Below are 18,023 nucleotides of genomic sequence, written 5' to 3' on the forward strand. Positions count from 1 at the left end.
AAAGCCCCCCCCCCCCCAAAAAAAGTTCAGAGTCAGCTTTGTATGAATGAATAGTTATGAATGAGGAAGAGCTTTACTGAACAGTTTTCTGAGTTGATTGGGATGCCAGGCAAAAGTGTTCTGGTGGTGATGGTTCTTTGTTCTTCCTAGATCTTTTCTCCTTAGACATTTTATCACCAAATATTCTTTCCACCAGCCTCCAAGATCAGCCCTTTCTTATCCCAGGCTGGGTTAGTTTCACTTTGGAGTCCTGCTCTGGTGCCCAACTGAGAGGCTTTGCTACTCAGGCCTTCACTGTCCATCCACCCTTCAATGGGGCTTCCCTGCCCGTGGCCCCACTGCCCCTCTTACACCTCCTCACCTTTACTAAGATCTTCCCTTTTGTCTGTCTATAACGTAGTCACTAGCCAATTCTTAAGGTTAATTGCAGTTTTCATTGGTGCTTTGTCATCTTCATCCATGGGTTTAAGCGCTCATACCATCTAAATGTGCTCAGTAACCACCTGGCCTTAATGGCAGACAGATTCATTTTCTGTGATTCAGATCTCATCACCAGTGTTTCTTTTCTGTGTGGGAGTCCTCCACTTGAGAGCTCGTTGAAAGCACAGAGGTTAAGAATATGGCCTCAGCCCATACAGATTGCCCCTGACCTTGTGATCCCAAGAGGCACAGACCTGGCCCCAGTGAGGTTCCTGGGTTTCCAGTGATTAAAAGGAGCAGGCTCATGAAAGGAGTCTGGAAAGGAATAATGTGCATTTTTGCAGGTGGTGTTTTTTCTGCCGCTCTCCATCTTCTAGGTTCTTAAGATGTGGGGCTGAGCAAAATTCTGCAGATATGATCTTTATGTCACATGACCACCATTTTTGGTTGCTCAAATCCCCAAAGGTTACCTCTCCTCTTTTTTTCATTGAAGAATTACTAATTCTCTCTTAAGCTTGACTCTATTCATAGTTTCTCTGTACAAGCTTTAAATATTGGCTTCCCATTAGCCAGCAAACTTAAAAAACAAAACAAAAAAAGCTTTCCTTTTTCCTCTTCCCTTTTGTCTTGTATCTGCAGTCTTTCCCAATTTTCTAAAGGAGCTTCAGCAGTATAACAGAAACATATCCTTTAGACCAAGCCGCGTTCTGTTCTTTCAAGTTTACACTATCCCCTGCCACTTTTTTATTCCTCTCCTCTCTCTGTCTCATCTCTGCCTCTTCTCCCTTGTTCTTTTTTTCCCGTTTCTTTCCTCCTTGTCTTTTTCTCCTTGTCTTCCCATATATGCCTCTTTTCTCTTACTTTTATCCTATCCACTCTCTCCTATCCACTTTTAAAAGTTTTGCAAGAGTATACTAAAGAACAAGAAGAAAAGAAAGTCTCAAGGGATTAGAAAAGTCAGTCTGGTAAATGGATGATCGTTTGTCAACCCTTCTTCCCCTTCTGATTCCAGAGCTCTTCGGTATCCCCATCAGCCAGTTTCCGAGGTGCTGAGAAGCACAGAAATTCCACAGACTACTCCTCTGAGAGCAAAAAGCAGAAAACTGAAGAAAAGGAAATTGCAGCTCGTTACGTAAGCTCGTTTACCTTTGCTGTGGGCTGGGGCTGGGGGTAGCTTGCCTTGCTTTTTTATCCGCAGCCATTTTACCCTTTGACCAGGATACCACCATCTGATATGAGAAAAAAATATTTATTGCATTTATAGTTCTGTCTGCATTGGGTAGCAAAGTCCTGTGTGTGTGCAGGTGCGTGCACGTGTGCATATGAGAGGATAAAGTGCTTCCTTGGGCAGCTGACAGGAAACTTGGGTGTTCCATGTTGTTATTTCTATAGGTGGATTTGCTTCTCCCTGTATATTTCAGGGTGGTCGTATTTTCTTAGGTTAACTAGAGATGTTAAGGAAAAATGTAAAATCACAGAAAATTTGTTAAAATACCTCGACCCATGCTGAGGAATATACCAAGTTTTGTGGAATATAATTTTGCAAAGATATCCAGAATATCCCTAGCACGAGTTGAAGCTCATTTTCAACCAGTGGCTGGGCAGGTCAGAGAAGTGAAAGGGAGCAGGCTGGATGGGGTGAGAGAGAGAAAGAGAGAGAGAGAGAGAGTATATGCGTGTCCGTGTGTCCGTCCGTCCATCCCTCGGCTGCTTCCCCTGCTAGGGCCTTGCAGGACTGCTGGCCTTATGGGAAGCTGAAAATCTGGATTCAGGCACGCCCGTTTGTAGACTGGATAAGCCTGGGCATGTCAGTTTGCAGCTTACACTGTAGAGTAATAAGAAAGCCATCAGCTTCAATTTTTTAAACTGGAAAGTGGAATCATAGTACCCACCTCATAACATCATCGTGAGGATTAAAGAAAGTAGTACATTTTACAGTGTTTAACACTGTTTGGTACAGTTCATTTTTATAAGATATGAGGAATTAGTCCAAACTTATCTAGGGTAAATCTGACTAAAAATGTGACATTTTTGCTGGGAGAGGAGATAATGCTTCTCACTTGTCAATGCAGGATAGTGATGGCGAGAAGAGTGATGACAACTTGGTGGTTGATGTTTCCAATGAGGTATGTTTATGGCCTGTTTAACTTGCTGATCTTACCAGCTGTAACAAAGACTAGTGCCCAATTAGCATCAACAGTGTTCTTTTAATTTCCAAAGGGACTCACTTTTTATTTAAATTTCATTATCTATCTATCTATCTATCTAATCTAATTTTATATGTTGCTGGTCCTTTTTTTGTTGCTGTTTTTTCTATGAAGTGTGAGTGTCTTTTTCTACCACAACAAATGCACACCAGATGTCTGTGGTCGGCATACACAACTCACTGACCAGCAACTTGCAGATTGGTGGGATTTTGATTTTTTGTTTTTGTTTTAAATATGTACTGTAAATATTGTAGTATTTTGAGGGGCCTCAATACTGAATATTTTTTCAGCAATTTCAGTGAGTCTTGTTATCCATTCCAGAACGTTTTGCACTTCTAAGCTGTTAAATGCTTTTGGCTAGAAATGTCCACACCTGAGGACCCCAGCATTGCGAGTGCATTATGCTGCGTTACTACCCATGATGTTCCTTTGTAGGATCCATCTTCCCCTCGAGGGAGCCCAGCACATTCCCCGAGAGAGAATGGCCTTGATAAGACACGCCTGCTCAAGAAAGATGCCCCAATCAGCCCAGCCTCTATTGCATCTTCCAGCAGTACTCCTTCCTCCAAATCCAAAGAACTTAGCCTTGTAAGCGGCTCTTCACCATCTTTCTTAGTGTTGCCTATTTCAAGATGGTTGGGTTTGTTTTTGATTTTTGTATTTTTCATATCTTTCTATGAGATTTTTGTTTCCAGGTGCATGTGTGTGTTCAGTATTTAAGTTTAACTGACAAAAGTGTTTTGGGAGCAGAATGGGTTACTAGCTTGGTGTTGGTGGGTGTTTGTTTTGTGAGTCTTTTTGCAAGGGTAGGAGAGGGGTGTGGGGAAATTGAGTAAAACATGTCTTAGCAAAGATGGAAAATAAATGCTGGGGGTTACAGAGATGGTTTTGTTGCCTGTGGTTTATGGTAGATTTAGTTTGGGGCTGGGATGTGATTTTGTTGTTAGCTTTGTTTGAATTACTGAGCTATATGACTGTAATAATTTTCCCTTCCTATGTACAAAGTAATCTATCATTTATAAAAGTCTACCTTGACTCATACCACAAATCACAAATGCAAAAATGAACTGCTCACAAGTCAGGATAATCTCCCTGTAACCCCCTTCTTCTGTGGCTGTGCAGTTAAATTGCATTTTTGCACAGTATTTTTTCCTCACCAGTTATTTCCTTGTAACATGACAGTTTTTTTTAAAAAAGGCATTCAGTTTTCAAATAACCATTTGAATTCATAGCTATAGTAAAGGAAATTTCCTCAGTTTGTCTGAAATTAGGGGGATATGTCTAGCAAAGGGCTAGATTAGGTTTTTTTCCTGTTGCTTTCTCTTGGCCTTCTAGCCTTCTTTTAATGGTACCACCTGAATGCTGAGTCTCTGTGACAGTTCAGGTTTGGATCTTTTCTAATGGGACCTGTTTACCAGGAATCCTCTTGTGACATGAACCTGGGAGCCCAAATTAAACCGTTCAGTTTTAAACCAAAGCCATCTGCAAGTGGCCGGTTGCAGTCAGGACATCATGGTTTGTCAGCCTCCTTCAGCCTCTGTCTGACTCAGACCAGTTTCCTAGAAATGATCTACTCTCTACTCTAAATTCAGCTTCAGTTGATGTCCTCCTGGACATTAATTCTGAGTCCTCAAGGAACTCTTTTTTTTTTTTTTCCTTTTTGTCTTTTTTCGTGACCGGTAACGGGATCGCAACCCTCAGTGTCGCGCCCGCACCGCGCTCAACCAGTGAGCGGACCAGTCTCTATATGGGATCCGAACCCTCGGCGGGAGCACCGCCGCGCTCCCAAGCGCCGCACTCTACCGAGTGCGCCACCAGGCCGGCCCCTTTTTTGTTTTTTGTTAGCTCTTTTTAATTAATGAAAGTGAAGGTCCAAGCTGAGCACCCTCTTTCATTTCTCTTCTTCCTTGCCTTTTTTGTTTTCCTTTTTCTTTTCTTTACCTTTTTAATGTTTAACATCATTAAAATCACGTTCTAATTGCTGGCACATTTTGTTTCGTCTCTTGTTAGAATGAAAAATCTACTACTCCTGTTTCAAAGTCTAATACCCCTACTCCACGAACTGATGCGCCCACCCCAGGCAGTAACTCCACTCCCGGACTGAGGCCTGTACCTGGAAAACCACCAGGAGTTGACCCCTTGGGTTAGTAAGAAGAAAGATTTTTTCTGTATGTTTATGGTTTTGTTGTGAAAGAATTTAAAAAGTGCAGTACATTAAACTTACTAATGACCAGCACTAAATGTCTGTTAGACAAAATTATTTAATCCGGACCAAGTGCCAGACATCAACTCTGTCTGGCACATGACAGGTATTCAGTGACATAAGGTGAATGAACGAACCCCTCTGAAGTTTGAATGACTTTTGAGAATATTAAAATAAACTCACTTGAATCATGAATTTTACTTTTTTTTATTGTGTTTAAGAATGTCTTTCAAATAGCTTCCTGTGTTCTTGGTTTTTCTCTTTTTTCCTTCCATTTTGATCTCAGCCTCGAGCCTAAGGACCCCAATGGCAGTACCTTGTCCATATCCAACCCCATTTGGGATTGTGCCCCATGCTGGGATGAACGGCGAGCTGACCAGCCCTGGAGCCGCCTATGCTGGGCTGCACAACATCTCCCCACAAATGAGTGCTGCCGCAGCTGCCGCCGCCGCAGCCGCCGCCTATGGGAGGTCACCAGTGGTACGTTTACAGTGTGGCTTTTATAAAGTAATATTTCAGAGTGTAGAGGATTGTCGTACAAATGAGTGCTGCCGCAGCTGCCGCCGCCGCAGCCGCCGCCTATGGGAGGTCACCAGTGGTAAGTTTACAGTGTGGCTTTTATAAAGTAATATTTCAGAGTGTAGAGGATTGTCGTACTTTTTTTTTTTAAATGTTGTCCGTATAATATGAGATACTTAGAGAGGATCTGTGTGTATTTCTAAATTAAGCTACATGCAGTTAGTTATATCTTGAGATCCATTTTCTTTTGTAAGATGAGGGAATTTCTTTTTTATTTCATGTCTTTTGTTTTTAACTAGTATTGTTTTGAAAATTTTAAACGTATGAAATTAGATCACATAGTACCGTGAATATGATGAACCCATTTGTTTCCATCATGAGCTTCAGTAATCGTTAGTATAATTTTTTAATGTATGTTCCACCCCCAAATAGGTTACCGTTAAATCCTAAACATCCTATCATTTAATCAATAAAAACTTCTGTATATATCTCTAAAATATTTTATATATATCTGTATATATCTCTAAAATATTTTATATATTCTGTATATATCTCTAAAATATCTCTATATATTTTTAAAGAATCTCCTGTCCCACGTTTTAGAAAAGATTTTGAGTAGGATGAAACAAGTTAATGTAACTGTTTCTTTTTGTTGTTGTTCTCGGGAAAAATTCTAGGTGGGATTTGATCCACATCATCACATGCGCGTGCCAGCAATACCTCCAAACCTGACAGGCATTCCCGGAGGAAAACCGTGAGTTCCTTTATGCCTTTGTAGTCATTGTGTGCCAGGCCTTGGTACACCAGCCCCCTAGACCCTGAGCACTGCTCTGCAGTGCTGGGGCTTCCCGTGACCTGCATTTTTTCCTCATGAAGTATTTTTCATTCTGTCTTAGCACAGGAAAAGAGGTAATGAGGTGGGGGTTTGTATGTTCATTTAAAAATCTTGAGCTTTTAATATGGAAATGCAAATTGTAGAGACATCTCTAGCAGTCAGGTCTTCTCTATATCTGTTGCTGATTTCAAGGCAATTCTTTGTTCAAAAAGTCTGATTATTATGTGCAAAACTGGATGCTCAAAATTTGAATGTGTTGGTAAAAGACATGCCAAACTTCAAAGGCTGAAAAGAAGTAAGGGCAGTCTCATGCTCCGTTCTGTTTCCAGAAAAGGTGACTTGCTCAGTTGGCTTCTTAGGCTGTGAGCTGGGCATCTGGAGTCATAGCCTTCTTGAGTTATGAAGACAAAATACAGCACGTCAGTTGTTGCAGCCTCCTCTGGTACATTCTAGTCTCTCACGTATCTCATTCCACATCCTTCGTTCCAACCCGGTGCACTTTCTTATTACTAACTAAGCACAGTTCTCTCTGCGAATTGGCTTGATCTACCAGATACAACGAAGAGACTTTACTATAAAGTAGCACTGGCTCTTTCTTTAAAATCCCAGCTGGATTTTCCTCTTCTCTCTTCAGAAGCATCCCCTGCAGACCGACCCTCCTTGCATTGTTAGTCCCATGCGTATGTTTATTCTCATCACTCTTCACACTGGTGTCCTCTCTGTCACTATACTACATTAGTCCCATGCGTATGTTTATTCTCATCACTCTTCACACTGGTGTCCTCTCTGTCACTATACACGCCATACACATGCCGCCTCCCTGGTCTCTGGTGCTGTCTGAACTTGACCCTCAGTAGCAGCTAAAGGCTTCCCTGCCTTGAGGCATTTGCTCTTACTAGTTCTTCTTCCTGTGGCACTTTTTCTTGGGCTTACTGTGTCACTGATGTCTCTGAGATGTCATCTTACCAGAGCCTTCTGACTGGACACCACTCTCTAAAATTTCATGCTTCTCTCCCTTCCTCCCCCACTTTTTTTTATTCCCCTACCTTTTTAATGCTTATTTATAGCCATTATATACCTCTCCCTACTTGAATAGAAGTTCTGTCAGAGCAGAGCACAGCTTTCTGCTATTTAGTTACAGAAGTTGCTCCACTGCTTAGAATGGTGCCTGGTTCCTTTCTGCCATCCTGGTGGTTGGTGCTTACAGTATATATTTGTTCAATGAATGAATATGTGCCGAACTCTCCTTCTCCGAGTTCCCATTGTTTGTTTCTTCACTACTATACACTCAGATACTTAGTCGTCACACCGGTGTTTCCTGCGTGTCCTCTTTTTCTATGTTGCCTATTCCCTCAGTGCTGAACATACCTGATCTTGACCCTTTCCTCACTTTCCATCTGATGAATCATATTCTTGATTCTTCCTTCTGTGACTGACTTCTCTACAGACTCTACCCTAAACTTCCCTGTTGCATTAAACACAGTGCCAGCTCCATAGCCTAGTTGCTCAGTAAATATTTGCCTGATTAATAAGAGAGACAAGGCAAATTAGACTTTGAGTTCCTTGAGAGTTGAAGGTATAAATATCAATTATGATAAAATTCTGTGTACCTGTGTGTGTTCTGCAAATAGTTGTTGACTGACTGGCAAGTCTTGTTGACCAAGAACTCTTATGTATTTGAAGGTGAAAGTTTGGTCTGTTTCAAGCACTGATTAAATAACAAGGTCTTAGGATTAATCAAATAAGGACTTAAGTACCTGTGAGTTCCATATAAATTTGAAAGAGAGATCGAGGGGTTCCTTTAGGGAAGAAGTACCATCCCTATACAGTGAGGATTTTTGAGAAGTCTTGTTCATGGGAGTTATGGTGTCACATCTTATGCAATTGGCAAATGACACCTCACCAGGAATACCAGAAAATGTGTGGTGTGGTCACCGGAGTATGGGTTTGGGGGTATGACAGATCCAAGTTTGAATTTTGATTCCACCAGTTGATGACTAGGAAGAGTGAGTTTACAGACAGTTTCTTTACTTTGTGAGCTTCATTTGGCTCATGCATAAACAAGGAGTGGCACCTCCTCAACAAGAAGGATGTGAGGATGGAGTAAGATAATAAGTGATGTGTTCAGCACCATGTTTAGTACAGGGTGGCTATTCGCTCAACTCCAGCATCCTTTCCTGTTCTCCTTTGCCCCACAGTATTACTTATTTCTGAACTACTCATGCAGTAGAAGGTGCAATGCTTTGTAGAGGAAGAAATGGCAAGAAGATTGGATTGAGTAAATTAGATTCCCACTCTTTCTGTTGTTGGTATGTCTTTATGTAACAGGACATAAAAATTCGCATTCATTTATGCATGTGGAGATAATATTTATATATTTTTATAGCAGAAATGATTATAACGATTATGTGGCTCTCCAGATCATAAGATACAGGACTGTGAATATCTTTCAACAGAAAACCTTTTTTAAGTGTACTAAAACATAAAACATAATAAATTACCTAAAGGTCTCCCCTACCACATACACTCACAAAGTAACTGCCTTTCTCCAGAAAGACTTATATCTCTGTCCTAATTATTTTTACAAAATGAATTGCTAGATATTATCAAAAATTATAATTAAATGCATGTTTCAAACTAATGAATAAAGTAGCATTTATTTGATAATCCATATTGAGTCCTCTTGTCTATTCAGGTGAATTAGCAAGGGTTCCACTCAGTATGTAATTGGAATGACAACATAGTTTAATTTTAATATAAGCTGAAAATCAACTTTCTCCCTCACTTACCGCTTCAATGAAACTTCTATAAATAGTGTAAAACTATTTGATTAAAACGATGGTACTAGTTGTATTATGGGATATGGCATGTGAATGCAGCCAAAACAAAAGATCTCAGGGTTAGGGGTTGCAGGCCACCCACAATTCAGAAATCTGCATCTGTTGTTGCATTTGTTTATTTTTATAAAGTAAGATTTTCAAAATGGGAACAATAGCTGGTACCTCATAAAAATCTTTAACAAATTTTTGTTGGCTGACTCACCTACTAGAGGGCTCATGTACTACTTAAAACCTAGTTTTCTACCATACTTCATAAAGTACAACAGCCAGACCTTTAATTGGGAATTCAAGGTGTAGCCCTGTCTTGTGAGACATGGAAAACGTGGAGAAAGTGTTGTGAGGTGTGAGAGGTGAGTGCAGTGTCACAGAAGTGGGTCTCTGAGATGGGGAGGGAGGAGAGGCAGGAAGGCCAAGGGCCTTCTTTAAATATGCTGGGTCTTCATTGAAAGATGATGATCCAAATAACGACCTTGATGCACATGTTTTAAAAAGAGCATACTGCAGGTGCCTGGATCGTTTGAAATGAAAACCATTTAGTGATTCTAGAGAGGAGAAAGGGATGTCTTTTCAAATGATCGTTAAGAATGTATAACAACATCTAAACATGGAATAACCTTCCTTTCAGATTGAGTCTTCATGACCTCTCGATTGCTACATCATTAGCCTTTCTCTCATTCGTCGTCTCTCTGAATCTCAGCCTTTCTCAATGAGCATTACTGCTGTCCCCTTCTTGCCTAAACTGAAACCTGGCTCTCTCCTGAGGTCACGCTTCTCCTGCAACTCTCCAAGAGATGACCTTCTGTTTTTCCACATTCTGCAATCCTCAGGGCCAGTGGTGGGGTTGATAAAGGCTGTGGTCGCCCCCCTTTCCCCATCCTCTTCCAGAACTGAGCTTTCTCCACCCTTTTGTGAAAACCCTGCACCTTTCAGACTTGTGCCATTTGCCTCCCTTCTCCTCCACCTTCTCCGCTGCATTTTCCCCAAGTGGACAACTCGTCTCTAGTGAATTTCTGCCCTACTCTACTTCAGTCACCTGTATGTACAGGCTGACAGAGAAGAGCTTGTCATCACCCCTAACTGTGTCACCCATCCAGTGCAGCCTTCTCACCCACCCAGCCAGAGTGATCCTTTGACTTGCAAATTCACTTTCCAATTTTCTCCCTCTCTCCCAGGCCCTAGCCACTGGCTTATCCCCTAGATTACTGCAGTAACCCCCTGACTAGTTGTTTTTCCTTCTGCCACCTGCAGTCCATTCTTCGCCCAGCAACCAGAAGATCCTTTGACAATGTTAACTGAATCATCTCCCTCCCTTGTGTGAGTTTCCAGTGGCCTCCCGTTCTACTCAGAGCAATATCCACACTCCTTATCACGGCTTGTAGCTCACGTCCTGTCACTCTCCTGTGAGCACATTCTGGCCTTCTTGCTTAGTTCTGTGCCAAAGCCTCTGCAGTTGCTGTTCCCTCTAGTTGGGACCCCCTCCTCGCTAACCCCGGACCTTCAGGTCATATGCTGCCTCCTCAGAGAAGGATCATGGACCACCACCCTGCACACCCTTAAGCTCTTTTATCTGAAACTGTGTGTGTTTAACAGCATTTACCCTTGTCTGAGGTTACTGATTTATTTGCTTATATATTCATTGTTTTCTCTTCTAGGATGTAGGCTAGTGTGAGGATAGGGACTTTGTCTATGGTGTTCACCTCTGATTTCTCAGTACATAATAGTACCTGATACATATAAGACATTTAATATTTGCTGCATAAATGGATAGTGCATGCTCTCTCGCTCTGGCCTTTATATTTGTCATTCTCTTTCTCATCATACTGTTTTTATTTTTTAATTAAAATGTATTGATTGTACATGTTTCTGGGGTACAGAGTTGCATTTATTTAAGTACATGTATGTGATGTGTAGTGATCAAATCAGGCTAGTTAGCAAATTCATCATCGCAAACATTTATCATTTTTTTGTGATGAGACCATTTAAGCTCCTCTCTTTTAGCCATATGATAAATTATTGTTAATTATTGATGCCTAGCACTACTGTATACCACTAGAACTTCTTTTTCCTATCTAGCTGTAATTTTGTGTCCATTAACCAACCTTTACCTATCCCCCCTCCATTGTGATCAACATGGGAGTGCAGGTATTTCTTCAATGTGTTGATTTCCTCTCCTCTGTATATACCCAGTAGTGGGATTGCTGGATCCTCATCGTGCTTTCTGTGTTGATTTCCTCTCCTCTGTATATACCCAGTAGTGGGATTGCTGGATCCTCATCGTGCTGTCTTTTTCCCAGGGTACCTTGGAACTTCCATTGCTCACAGCACTGACTGTGTGGCATTTTGGTAGTTATTTATGTGAGGATCTCACAGTGAGTGTGTAGCTGTAACTTCAGGAGAACAGGGTGGGTGGGTCTCTTTCTTGCCCACTTCCTGGCATAATGCTTGGCACACTGGAGCACTCAAGAAATACATGTTAAGCAGATGAATCTCTTTGTAAATTTTCATGTGATTGACCAGCTTCTCCCCCTTTCCACTTCAGTGTCTCTCCTGATAATTTATCTACCTCCCTGACTGCTCTTGCTGGGGATTCCTTAAATGTAAGTGTTCTGTTAGATTCTGCATCTGGTCTACTTCTCATCATATAATCTGCTGAAGGATTATTCTTTCTGCTCCCTTAGCTTCAATTATCATTTCTTTGTGGATTGACCTCACATTGATATTTCTAACCTGACCTCTCTCCTGAATCATAGCTCTTTGAATTTCCATCTGCCCTCAAGTTCAAGACAGTCAAATCCTTTACCTGCCCACATGTATACCCTTGAGTTGTGCTTTCCTGTCACCTTCTCTAGTTAATGCCATCTACCTCGTCCTCCTCAGCATCTTTCTCTGAAGTCCCACATCCAGTGGGTTTCCAAGTCCTGTTGATTTGACCCAAGAAAATCATCTATCCATTGACTTCCTAGCTTCCCAGCTCCTCAACAAGTCTGACATACTACTTTCTTCTATAACTAAAGTAAAAGCCCTCCACCGTCTGGCTCCCATGTCTTCCACAGCCACAGTGCATGCTTCATCTTTTCTGGGAACATTCAGGTGGTTGATGAGGGCCCCTCATTATTGGGGTGAGTTTTGATGAACATGACCAGCCTGTAGATTTTTGCATTAAGGAGATGTAAACTGTTTTAACTTGGCTCTAATGCTTCCCTGCAGTTTGGACCAAGCCCCTATCCTTTGTGTGCCCACAAGTGCTTTCTCTTTGTATGTTTTTTGTAAACTTCTTACCATAAACAGAGCACATTCCCAAGCTCCATACCAAAGTAGAATGACATAATTTCCAAAATGGGTGTTGCCCTTGATAGCCCCCAAGACAGGCCCAGCTGCCTCCAAAAACATGATGTGCATTACAGCCTCGCCTCCCCACCCTGCACCTGACTTCACTGTTTTGAAATTAAAGATGAGTCTGTTAAGGGAGATGCTCTAACTGAACCTGCCTTTTAGAACCAAATGCTTTCACAACCTGAGGGCTTTCCCTGGGCTGGAACTGAAGATTGAGATGCTGATAGATGTTCGTAGGTGGGCTTTTGGGACTGTCACACACAGGACACTTTTTCAGGTTCCCATTCCATTTGTATTTACCAGAATCTGCAATTGTCAAATCTGATCCGGGTGTTAAAATCGGGCTTTATCTATTTTATTAAATTTTGGGGGCACATCTGCCATTTCAGCATCTAAGCCTAGAGACTTGTAACTCCTTAAAGCTTCATAATTTTGGCTTACTGATCTCCATTAATAAGTCACCCGCTTGGAATTAATTGACCTATAGGCAGAATCTCATCACAGGCCTCAGAATCACAGTGCAAGTTTATAGAGTGCTCCCCAGAGAGTAGGTGCTGGGCTTGGCACTGAGTATCTTACTTAATACTCTGTGAGGTGCTGGCAGGATTCTCTCCATTTTCAAGATGAGAACTAGGGTTCAGAGAGCCTAAGTATCTACTGATCTCATTACACTGAACAGTTAAGTGACATTTTTTATGTTCCCCTCTGCCTGTCTTTTCTCTTCTCCACTGCCTTAGAGCATACTCCTTCCATGTCAGTGCAGATGGTCAGATGCAGCCTGTCCCCTTCCCCCCTGACGCCCTCATTGGACCTGGAATTCCCAGACACGCTCGCCAGATCAACACACTCAACCACGGGGAGGTGGTGTGTGCGGTGACCATCAGCAACCCCACGAGACATGTGTACACAGGTGGGAAGGGCTGCGTCAAGGTCTGGGACATCAGCCACCCTGGCAATAAGAGTCCTGTCTCTCAGCTTGACTGTCTGGTGAGTGAACATGGATGAACAAGACTTAGACCCTCCTTCAGAAAACAGGAAGGGATGGTGAGAGGAGTGTGCGTACGAGCCGTCCCACACAGTATTGACCCTAAGTGGGTAGTTGGTCTTTGGTGGTTTGTGGTCTTTTACTTGGAGGCGTGTCTTCTTTCGGTTCCTTGAGGCAGAAGGATCCAGCTCTTCATGTGTGGCATATGCACCAGTGCCTCTCATGGGAATAGGCAAAATACCTGTTTTCCTATCTGATGAAGGGGTTTAAGAAAACTGAGAGCCCACACAACAGTTTCTATGAGAGTGCACCTAAATACCATAATCTGTCACATGTAGAGTGACTTACTACTTCATGTGACAAACATGAGATAGTCTCTTAGCTGTTTCATTGGCATTTGTCCTTGAGTTACTTAGGAAATTTCAGTTTGGTTTTCTTCCCTCATACCAGCAGTGGAATTTTTGCTGTAGCATGAGGCTATGTCAGTTTAACCGAGTTAAATGTACATAAGATCCCCATAACCTCATGCACTGGGAGGAGTTTTTTTTCTGTTACTTAGCACTGCTTGATTGAGTCTTGCCTCTGATTGATGCAACTTCATCAAACGCATGATGCCCTTTAGTCATATAATGCATGGCCGAGCAAAAGGAACAGTTTGCCGGGTGACTTTAACCCCTTGACACTCTCTTGGCAGCAGTAGCAGGACCTTTCAACAGCAGAGCTGAGTATGCCACAGTTCCAGGTTGGGATGCTCAGGACTACACAAGCTCCTGCATTAGTGTGCGGGTGTATCTGTGTGTGCAAATGACACGAGCAGTTGGCTAATTTGGTGGTGGTGGGAGTAGGTCTAGATCTTAGCATTTTGATGCAAATTAAGATTAAATATCTTAGTACTAAATTTTGTAGATCAAGTTTAAGTACTTCCCTAATTTCATGTAATTTTTTAGCATTAATCCACTTTATCATTGTCATAAGTATAAATGGCTCATTAAGCCAGGAGGGAACACAATACTTTTATGGATTTCTGCTCTCATGTTAATGCTGTTTTCCTTTCCTCATGAGTAATCTCTTGATGGTTTTTGTCTCTACAGAACAGGGATAACTACATCCGTTCCTGCAGATTGCTCCCTGATGGTCGCACCCTAATTGTTGGAGGGGAAGCCAGTACTTTGTCCATTTGGGACCTGGCAGCTCCGACCCCGCGCATCAAGGCAGAGCTGACATCCTCAGCCCCCGCCTGCTACGCCCTGGCCATCAGCCCTGATTCCAAGGTCTGCTTCTCGTGTTGCAGCGACGGCAACATTGCTGTGTGGGACCTACACAACCAGACGCTGGTGAGGTAGGTCAGCAGGATCCATTACCAGGTGGCAAGGAGGAGCTGACTTTACCACATCGTGCCAGAGTGCTGTATGTGTGTGTGTGTGTGTGTGTGTATGTATTTAAGTAGATGAAATATAATTATCTTACCAAAAATAAAAACAGATTGTTATTAAGAACAGGTTCATTTTAATGCTACAAATTATTAATGTAAAATCTTGTTTTCTGCACTATCTGAACTTCTTTTTTGTCTTTGAGGTCAGTTTGACATAATTAATGTACGTAAGGTTCCCATGACCTCATGAGCTCATTCGACTTCTCTAATTTGCCATCTGTGCTTGCTAACAAACCATTATTGTCACTAGATCCTCACTGAGGAGATTCGCAGTGTGTGGTACTGTCTTGGGTGCCATATGTATCATGTTTATTCTTTCAACAAGATAATTATTTAGCACCTGCCACAGGCCCAGGCACTGTGTTGGGTGCTGCTCACCCTAAATTGGTCTATCTCATCTGTAGTCCCACCTTTAAGGATGGATAAACATAACCACAGTGTCTATTTAGAAATGAAAACGTATAGGGTTGGCCTTGGTAGGTCGGTGTTGGTAGGTAAAGCCCTGAAATGAGTCTCCAGATGTCAACACCTAGGAGATCAGCAAGCATGAGGTATGATCAACCAAAGGGTATGAGAAGGTGTAATCAAACCTACAAGTCAAGGTGAGCATGTAAAGAGAAGAGGCTTGTACTGTCTGTAAGTTATTTTGAAGGACTGAGTTCTATATACGATTCCAAAAACAAATCACTTTTGTTGCTTATGGGTAAGGCTGTTATGAGGAACTGCTTCTAACCTCTTCTTCCCCCAGTATCCTTTGTACATTTGATCAGAAGTGATTCCTGGGGCAGCAGTTCACACTGGGCGTCTTGTGCCTTCTGTCCTGCACAGCTGAGGAACTGCTTCTAACCTCTTCTTCCCCCAGTATCCTTTGTACATTTGATCAGAAGTGATCCCTGGGGCGGCAGTTCACACTGGGCGTCTTGTGCCTTCTGTCCTGCACAGCCCCCCACAGGTGCATTGCTCCTTGCTAGCAGGATGTGCTATGCCCTTCCCTGGGCTTTCCCCAGTCCTTTGCAGAAGGGAGTTAAATTCTTTCTCTCCTTCATATTACAGTGATAGAATATGTCTCAGAATACATCTTTGATTAGTTCATTATGTGTAGTTGTGTGCTTTCTTCTGTTCATTTCAGTTGGAGATTTTTTTTCATCAGTAATATCAATCATGTTTTCGTATAAGAGTATTTTGAAGAACTTCCTAAGTTTTCAGAAATAAACACAAAGTACAGGAAACTCAGCATCTCAATTAAACTTTAATCTTTTTGTATATGTTTTGTTATTACTTTGAATGATTAGAAAACATAGTAAACCAAAATGAAATATACAAATAAGGCCTGAATTGAAATTGATTGCCGAGGAGTTGTAAATGAAGTTAAACTAAAAACTCACTTTTCAAGGGCTTTCCCTCCATTTTGACATTTTCAGGCAATTCCAGGGCCACACAGACGGAGCCAGCTGCATTGACATTTCTAATGATGGCACCAAGCTCTGGACAGGCGGTCTGGACAACACAGTCAGGTCCTGGGACCTGCGGGAAGGGCGGCAGCTGCAGCAACATGACTTCACCTCACAGGTATGGTCTTGTGTGCCTGTGACTTTTTAGAGACGTGGTTTTTCGAAACTTAATGGCCTGCTCAAAGAAGGGGGCAGTCCACTTGCCATATGATAATGTCACATTGACTCTGGATTACTTTGGGGGTCTCATTACTTTGGTATCACTTGTTTGACTTCAGTTTCTTCCTGTGTAGTTCAAATTATCTTGATTTCTTTCATAAGTTGAGTGGTATCCCCAGAAAAGACAGTACCTCACTGTGCAAGGAAGCATGTCCTCTGTAGCTGTCATCAACATTGCCTTTTAAAATTCTAGATCTTTTCTTTGGGCTACTGCCCAACCGGAGAGTGGCTTGCAGTGGGGATGGAGAACAGTAACGTGGAAGTGTTACATGTCACCAAGCCAGACAAATACCAGCTACATCTTCACGAGAGCTGTGTGCTGTCGCTCAAGTTTGCCCACTGTGGTAAGCAAGCTTTTTTGTCCATTTTCTGTCAACCAGAATTGTTCTGTCTGCCCTCCTGTTTATTCCACATCAGGTCCTGTACATTAATGTGTCCCTCTTCAGAATTGTATTATTCCCTTATACATGCCTGCTTCCTTACTGCTGTGTAATTCTGGCATTAATCCACTTTAATTTTTATCATTAAGTATAAATGGCTCATTAAATCCAGGAAGGTGGGTGAGTTTTCTGTGAATAGTTTGATGCTTTGTAAAGCAAATCTCGGGTGTCTGACAAAGTAACACGAACATTACCTTTCTCAAAACCCTCTTCCTGTAGGCAAATGGTTTGTAAGCACTGGAAAGGACAACCTTCTGAATGCTTGGAGGACACCTTATGGGGCCAGTATATTCCAGGTAACCCTGAACTTATTCATCTACCACTTAAACCATGTGCTCACTTGCATGGCAGTTGTTACACAAAACTCTTATGCGTTCACTCAGATTAATAATGCACTTACGTGTCCCAGGAGGTCAGAACTGGTACTGTTCCCATTGTGCAGAGAAGGAACCTGAGCCTGAGGGAAGTTAAGTGTTGCAGGATGAGCCTGGAGCCAGGGCTATACCTGGTGCACTGCTCACCGGCTCCTCCTCCGCCTCCATCCATTTTTATACCTTAGGGTGGAGGTGTTGTCTTCTGTGAAGTGTGTGTGTGTGTGTGTGTGTGTGTGTGTGTTGTCTTTTTATTCTTCCTATTAGCTCAGTAGAATTTAGTATAGTTTGTGAAATTATTTGTAGAAGGACCAAATTGTAGACATGGTGCACACACACAATATTTTCTTCTCTTTCTTACAGTACATGAGAATTTCATAGGCAAGTTAAAGACATCAGTTTTAACCTTCTATAATTAACGCATTATTTTCTAGTGCTCTTTTTTTAGGAATAGTGTAAAAGTTTCCTTGATCAAGTGGTATAAGTTATCATAGAGTATATTAATTCAGTAGAATCAAAAAATTTATATTGACTGAAAACACTATGCAAGATAATTAGTAGGATAAAAATAGCTAATTATTGCTGTCATGGAGCTTATAATTTAATACAGAACTTTTCATTTTGTGGATCATAACTTTTTAGATGGTCCCAACAAAAGCACTCATTTAAGATAATGAATTAAAAAATATTAGAATGCATCTTTTACAGTAAGTATAAGTATTTTATCTTATGTATATACTGGGATGTGAATACAAATTATTATCAGTT

At 41.8% G+C, this 18,023-nt stretch overlaps 1 protein-coding gene across 1 annotated transcript in view; it reads left to right on the forward strand.

The window, feature by feature from the left end:
* Window positions 1-18,023, forward strand: part of TLE4 (transducin-like enhancer of split 4) — a gene marked incomplete at its 5' end in the record, with an annotated part of 139,948 nt that overhangs the window by 120,259 nt on the left and 1,666 nt on the right. The window contains 11 exons of the mRNA XM_008585822.1: window positions 1,433-1,552; window positions 2,493-2,546; window positions 3,063-3,215; window positions 4,638-4,770; window positions 5,117-5,310; window positions 6,027-6,103; window positions 13,095-13,344; window positions 14,434-14,681; window positions 16,196-16,343; window positions 16,638-16,788; window positions 17,104-17,180. Coding sequence (XP_008584044.1) covers window positions 1,433-1,552; window positions 2,493-2,546; window positions 3,063-3,215; window positions 4,638-4,770; window positions 5,117-5,310; window positions 6,027-6,103; window positions 13,095-13,344; window positions 14,434-14,681; window positions 16,196-16,343; window positions 16,638-16,788; window positions 17,104-17,180 — 1,605 coding nt within the window. The remainder of the gene's footprint in view (window positions 1-1,432; window positions 1,553-2,492; window positions 2,547-3,062; window positions 3,216-4,637; window positions 4,771-5,116; window positions 5,311-6,026; window positions 6,104-13,094; window positions 13,345-14,433; window positions 14,682-16,195; window positions 16,344-16,637; window positions 16,789-17,103; window positions 17,181-18,023) is intronic.

The sequence above is a fragment of the Galeopterus variegatus genome, unplaced genomic scaffold, assembly GCF_000696425.1.
Source record: "Galeopterus variegatus unplaced genomic scaffold, G_variegatus-3.0.2 Scaffold3727, whole genome shotgun sequence".
Taxonomy (NCBI): Eukaryota; Metazoa; Chordata; class Mammalia; order Dermoptera; family Cynocephalidae; genus Galeopterus; species Galeopterus variegatus.